The sequence below is a fragment of the Falco peregrinus genome, chromosome 5 (assembly GCF_023634155.1).
Source record: "Falco peregrinus isolate bFalPer1 chromosome 5, bFalPer1.pri, whole genome shotgun sequence".
Taxonomy (NCBI): Eukaryota; Metazoa; Chordata; class Aves; order Falconiformes; family Falconidae; genus Falco; species Falco peregrinus.
The window spans coordinates 67924611-67931910 of record NC_073725.1 but is presented as its reverse complement, the minus strand read 5'-3'; the positions used below and the strand labels follow the sequence as shown (position 1 = coordinate 67931910).

Genomic DNA, 7300 nt, shown 5'->3' with positions numbered 1-7300 from the left:
CAGCCAAACTGGGCGCAGACCTCAGTAAGGACGAGACTGCAGCACCCCCCACATGCTGCGGGGTTCCCCTCAATCCCACTGGCAACTACACCTGGGAGCAAAAGCAGAAGCAGAGTCCTGCCCATATCTCACCCCCCTGCTCCAAGCCACCAGGGATGGAAACCTGGTAGCCCTCTCTTTCACACGAACCACTATTTTTTTTTTTATCCTCTTTTGCTAAATAAAAATTAAAGCCCCCCAAAAGAGCAAACCTTTCACTAAGAAATGAGATCGTGCAAGACACCATTCACATTGGGATGCTGCATTCTGAGAAAGACAGGGAGTGACTGGAAGCAAGCCAAGAGGAGAGTGATGAAAATCATCGGCTGTCTACAAAATTACCTGACGGAAAAGGGTTGTTTAGTCTCAAGAAAACAGCTGAGATCTCATAATAGCCTTCAAATACATAAAAGGGAAAGAATTACTGGGCTTGTATTGCAGGAGGGGAGGCGAATTTCTTTTTTTCCAGATATATGAACTGAGAAGTCAAGCACAGAAACAGATGATGTAGAGGGACCGTGAAATGTGCCTCAATGGCAGAATAATAAGAATAAACTGGAAAAGCTGGGGAGCGGATCCCGTTGTGGGGTAGGAATGGAGAAGGTGACCTCTTAAACATCCACTGAACCTCAAGCTCAGGGTAGCAGGAGTTCGAAAATCAGTTTTCACTGATAATTGGCTCAGCAACAGCTTATAGAAGGAAAACATTTACTCGCCTACGACCACATGAAATGTTTGAGTAGGAACTCTCCCTTGAGCCCAAGGTACAGACACGAAGGTACTTGCAGACACTGCCACCAGCTGAAAGCGCATACAGCTGCCAGAAAGCCCAAGTTGTTCCAGAACTAGTAGATAATCCAAAAATCACCCAGGTCAGTTGTCGTCAGCCATGGAAGCATGCCACAGGATATCCTGACAGGAGAAACACCCCAATTTAGCCCTGCAGGTAACCAGCTGAAAGCTTCCCACTCCGCAGCCACATATCCCAGGCCCAAGAGAGGAGCCTATTCCAGAGCAGGATTCACTGGGGAGTTCCCGACCTACCAGCCCCTGGAGAGGGGCATAATCTGAGGCTGGTCCAGGAGAAGAGACAGACAAGGGCTGAATGTAGCAGATGGACAGTGCTGAGGTGGTTGCAATGACAACTGCCCTGTCCCATCTCCACTCATACCCCTCCTGATGAAAGTACAGTGGAGGTACCAGCATGGACAGACGCCCCAGAACGGCAGGCAGGAATGCGAGCTTTCCTTTTCTTGGAGTTGGGTTTGAAGTTACATCGTTAACCCAGAGTTGAAGATGCTTTTTGATTTCTGCAAATCCAAAGCCCTGTGAGCTCAGCTGCCACTGTGCCCTCCAGTGGAACTCGCCAGGTTTTGCAGGAGAAGCTTCTCTGTCGGGTCATTGTCTTTTAACAAATGTATGTGACATTTGGTTAGCTCATTCTGAAAAATATTTAACTGTCAGAAAAGAGGCAATGCTACAATATTAAAAATGAGAAAGATCACTCATGATGCTTGAACAGTAGTTATCTGAATTTTAACAGAAATTTGCCCAAGAATGCACAAGATACTTGTAATAGCATATTTCTGAAGTGTGCTTGGTCTTGTGGAAGGAGAAATACTAGAAATTAAATCAGTTATACACTAATCCTAGCGTTAGAGACAAAGCTATCATTTGAAATGCTGCAGAAAACACAAGCAGCTAAACAATCGCCAAAGGGCAAACAAATCTAAAGCCTGTACGGTTCTTGCAGTGCCTGCCTGTGCAGGTTGGTATTTTAGGCATGTTTTTCTCCTTTAAGTATCTTCTAATCTTATCTGCCGTGCACGATGTTATCGCTGGGGCTTCACTAAAGGTAACTCTCACTAACGAGGACTGCAGCCAGATGAGATCAGGGTCCCTAGAGGAACAGGCAACACAGACAGACCCTCGGCTCAAGGCCTGAAAAGCTCTCAGCCATGCGAGCAGAGAGGCTCTCCCACCCCACAGGAACAAGCCAAAACTAGGTCATTTCTAAAGGCAGCAGCATAATATGCCCATCCTGTCTAGACATGTTAAACAGGAAAGTAAGAGCAGAGACTCTAATTGTTCGATTCTGAACTCGCAACCCTGATGACATGCAAGCGCAAGCTAATATAATGACCACTTCCAAGGCGTACTTTGGCTGAAAATGGATCAATATCGCTATAAATAGCGTAAGGCTGTTGCTGTCAAGCATTGCCACCGAGAAAAACTTCCTGGGAGTCAGCCAGGAGTTCAGGACCACTGCTGCAGCAGGGCAGTGGGACAGCCTGAGGAAACGGCACGCTTATCCCATTCAGCCATAAGCTTTTGTCCCATCTTATGGGACACAGCAGGGCAGCAAGGTGAGTTTTGCACGTGAAAATTATATTCCCTGCCCTCCCCAATTAATTATTGGTGGTGCTGTTGAAGCAATGCTAAAGAAATTATTTTGCTAAAAAGTAGTTCAAGCATCCTGCACAGTGCCACTGTTTAGGCAGGTTTTACAAGAGTTTTCCATGAGTTTTCCATAGAAACATCACTCAGAAACCTTCAGCCCTGAAGGTGACACCCGAGCACCACAGCTGCTACAACTGAGATTTTTCCCTAAAGAGATTCAAACCTTTTATTACAACCAGAAAATTATAACAAGGTGAAGTTTGGCACTAAACAGAGAGAAAACAAGTGATCCTGTTCTTACACAGAGAGAGGTTTATTTGCAAATTCTGGTCTTTGCAGAAAGGGATGCACCCTCCCCCCTAAATCCAAGTAATCTGCCGTGACTTAGATGCAGAGACCAGATCAAAAATAATCCTTGTACTTCCTTTTCCTAACAGCTAAAAACTTTTTCATCTAAAGGGTATTGGTAGTGGGTTGTTTCATCACCAATTTACATTGGCAAATATAACTACACCTATAAAGTATTGATACATACTCTTTTCCTACTCAAAACCCACATTAAGAAAGTAACTGAGCAGCTCTCTAAACCACTGGTTTTCACCCTGGTAGACAGAAAACCTCCCAGGGTTTGCAGACTGCCTTCCTTGAGCCCTAGATTAAGTCAGAAAAGCTAGCCATTCTTCAGACAGCGCACACTGCTTTAAAATGGTGTGTACCCAATCAGACAGTTTACGTGGTCCACAGATTGATGTTAAAAAGAAACAAACCTCAGGAATGTGCATTACCACGAAATTCCGCGATACTGGTTGCACACTTGAGCCCACAGTTGCTACCGATCTAGGAACGATTAGCTTAAAATCAACACGTCCCCAAGAACAGATGAAGAACTACAGCAGTATTAACAGCGATGAGCAACAAGGATCTGAGGACAAACAAAAGGCTCATCAAATCCAGCAGCCACTGGCTGATGCCTGAGAAACCTGCCCAGGAAGACGCAAACACGCAGCAGGCCTTCCTTCAGGCACACATCCAAAAAAAGACATAACCCAAACCAGGAGTCTAGTCTAAAGAATGTGAACTACGAAGGTAACACAAAAACCCCCAAAATATCATTGACTTGGTTTATTTTGTACATCAGGTTTATAAGTAACTCCCATTAGGACAAAGATCTGCTGTGAAAGTGATCAGAGGAAAAGTACTAGACAGGCTGGTCAGTAAAATTAAATTCGTTCACAATCAAGCGGTCACAGCTGTTCATGGGAGAGAGGGGGACACCACAACCTGTTGCAGAATCTGTACTGGGCATTTCAAGTTCACCTCAAAGCAGGATCTCAGCGGACGGATGGCTCCAAAACATTCTATCCAGCAATAAATTTCCTACAATAAACACAAAGCAATCATTAAGCAGTGCTTCCTGCAAAGTGCTACAGCAGCCAACACTAACAGGCAGATTTCAAAAGCCTCCAGTATCCAGGCAAGAAGTTTCTGTGACAGAAGCTAGTACAGGCGCAGCAGAACGCAGGCATGCAGGCCCATAGTCTCTTTGGAAGAAATCACAGGCCACCAAAGAAACATCCTTTTTCTCTACGCCTCTTCCCAGATGATTTATGCACAATGACACAACAAAGCTCTTGCTTCAAAACACAGAACACAAGCTGTGCTCTCAGGAATGTATCCCTGATCCAACTTACTACTGGCTAAGACAATTTTTAAGTACAGAAAGCCCTTACTAGAGAATTTAATTGCCTCTACATAACTCAAAAGCTTTTCCACTGACTGGTCTGTAAACATCTACAGTCATTCCAGATGCTACAAGTGCAGCTGACTTTCACAAAAGGTTTCTTTCATCCTTTGGTTACACAAATGATCTGTGTGATATGTATTTTGAAAATGGGGAAGACACAGTAAATTGTTTAAACTGCAGCAAGTATCTCTGGAAAAAGAGACTTACAAAAGTACTAACAATTTGCTCTGTGACTTCCAGACACACTAATTTCCCTATAAAATCCCGTGTAGCTTGAAGGCGAGTATCTTACTTTATCAGCATTTAAATGTAACTGTTATTTTGACCAGAAAAAACAAGTATTGAAATGTATGCAGTTTCCTCCGGACCTTTTACCCATCAGCAGCCTTTAATGCAAAGCAAAAATCTTCCAAACTGCCTTCTATCTGTGGCAAGGAATAAAAAAGTTTTAAGCCTGCCTACCACACAGATACGCATTTAGAAGCCCAGCAAGGTATTGTCCAACAGCTGCTCTAGCTCTGTGGATGGTCAGTCTTATAGAAGATTCAGAACAGCACATTTCATATGCAATTAAAGAAGGGGGGAAAAAAACTGTGAGAAAGCCAATTTTCCAATTAATTTGTGGTACACAGCAACCAGCTCTGAACGTTCAACTTTTGATAACAGTTACAAAGAACAGAAAGGAGTCTGAATTTGCCTAGCAACAAAACTAGTCATGAGCTTGAAGCTGTTCTACCTAGGAACGGAAGGGAACAGAAGTAAACAGACCGGCCAAGTTCCAAATTACTGCAGAACACCTGATTTAACTTCAAGAACCTATTAAAGTTGTGAAAAATCCATTGCTTGCAAAATAATCACTTGAAAAACATATTCTTGCATCCTCCTGGTGCTCTGTAAGGCCAGATGAAAAAAAAACAACAAAACAAATCCCTAAAAAATGCCCTGAACAATCAAACTGAGCAGGTCTGGTTTGGACCAACAATAAGATTGTGCCCTGGCCAAAGAGGACACATTAATGTCATGCTACCGCTTAAGCAAAGAGATGCACAAACAAAACTTACCATTAGAGGGAAGCTTAGTCTTCAGTTTTAAACTTGCCACTGATGTAGGGAACATACTGAAGAACCAGCTTCCAGTCTGTGAACCATATTAAACCAGTACCAGCTACACCACCCCACGTAATGAGGGTGGGAGTCCTAAAAAGAGAGAGACACACACACGTGCAGGTAAACGACATTAATTCTCCACTGGGAAAGGTTGGGCAAGTGCTGAAGGAGGTACCGGGGAAAGTCATTGCCATCGAGAAAAATGCCCGGCAGATGTCTTGAATCTCACACAGAGAAAAGTATTAGTGCCCAGAGTGGTCAAGACACTTAACAGGAAGAGGCTAATATGCTTTTATTTAAAAGGGCATTGCCAAGGTAAGAAAAGACACTTATTTAACTATCCCACTGTGACAGCCCGTGTCCCCTCACTCGGCCTGCAGGCTGCCCTGGCCTGCCACACTCAAGCAGCCGGAGCACGGGGGAGGACCCCTGCGCCCCCCCCCAGCCCGGGGCCAGCGGCCCTCACGGGGACACGGGTGGGGGGCACCAGCCGCAGGGGGTGGCAAGGAGCTCGGGATGTCCCTTCAGTGCGCGGGGGGCTGGGGACAGGGCAGGGGGAGACGGACAGCTCCGGGGAGGGGGGGGGGGCTCGAAGACAACACGACAGCGCCGGGCGGGGGGGGGGGGGGGCCGACACACGACAGGACAGCAGCACCGGGCGGGGAAGTGGGGACGCGACGACACACACGACACAGCGCGGGCTGCAGGCCGCGGCCGGGGGAGGGGACGGGACAGCGCAGGCCGCAGCGGGGGGCGCAGCCCGGCCCGGGCCTCACCAGTTCTGCAGCAGCTGCACGTAGCGCGGCCCCACCAGCTTGCTCAGCATCCCGCCGCCCTCAAAGTCACCCCCCGCTGCGCACGCGCGGCCGCGCCACCGCGCCTCGAAGGACCCCGGGAGCTGGGCCGGGTGCCCGCGGCGCTGCCTGAGCCGGGCGGCGTTGCCATGGCAACGGCCCCGCCCGCGCCTCGGCCCGCAGGCGTGCGGCCCCGGCCGGAGCCGGGACAGGCTGTCCCCATGGTGGAGAGGGGACATGAACCTTCAGACGGGCTGTCTCCGTGCTGGAGGGGGGACAGGAACCCTCAGAGGGGCTGTCCCCATGGTGGTGGGGTGACAGGAGCCTTCAGACGGGCTGTCCCTACACTGAAGAGGGGACATGAACCTTCAGACAGGCTGTCCCCATGGTGGTGGGGGGACAGGAGCCCTCAGACAGGCTGTCCACATGGTGGAGGGGGGACAGGAGCCCAGAGGGTGGGACTGGCCCCGCATGGCACTGGGGCTGCCCCTCATCCCCCACGCTGAGCCCCCCAGTATCTCTGCGAACCCTCCCGGCTGCGGCCCAGCCTCTCCCAGCAGGGCCGGGGGTTTTGAGCCAGCTTTTTCAGCAGAGGGTCCTAAACCCACCACCAATCCCACAACATTCCCCAGGCCTCGCTCCGGGGCCACTCAGCCCCTCGTGAACCTCCAGAAAATCCCGGGGGACACGGGATCCTGCAGCGCTGGGCTGCCTGCGGCTGGGCTGCCACTGCCACCGAGGCGCAAGGGAGGGTGAATGATGAATGATGTACCACTTATCTATAGGATGATGTACTTACGTTTATCTGAAAGTTGGGAAACATCCAAGGGCCCTTCTTGCTAACATGAGGGATGTACTAATTGCTAAGTCCTTGGATTTGTCACCTTTAAAAAGGCTATCTGGTCCTAAGTTCCTGTTGTTTATACAACGTGGCAAAGACAAGGAATTAAATCATGGTCACTAGTTTAGTGAGCTATGTAAATGAGTTCCTGGAATTGTAATGAATATGTAAATGAATTCATGGAAAATTAATGAATATGTATGAGTTGCTTGTATAAAGAGGGGACTGAAAAATCCCCTCGCGGTGCATGACTTTGGTGGAGTGATCCCCCATGCACCCAGCGCTGCCGAATAAAGATAACCTCTGCTCACTCGAATATTGCTAATTGATTCTTTAAATCAAGGCAGCGAAGGTGAAGAGGATGAGGGTCAGCCCA

The 7300-nt window shown here is 48.2% G+C and overlaps 1 protein-coding gene across 1 annotated transcript; it reads right to left on the bottom strand.

Annotated features, from left to right (window-relative positions):
- Positions 1-3546: 3546 nt before the first annotated feature.
- LOC129784636 (cytochrome b-c1 complex subunit 10) lies at positions 3547-6170 on the bottom strand. Its single transcript, XM_055806824.1, has 3 exons — positions 6066-6170; positions 5245-5379; positions 3547-3816 (listed from the first exon to the last, which is right to left on the bottom strand). The coding sequence occupies exons 1-2, from the start codon at positions 6113-6115 to the stop codon at positions 5259-5261; spliced, it is 171 nt and encodes a 56-aa protein (XP_055662799.1). The 5' UTR covers positions 6116-6170; the 3' UTR covers positions 3547-3816; positions 5245-5258.
- Between the last annotated feature and the right edge of the window lie 1130 nt (positions 6171-7300).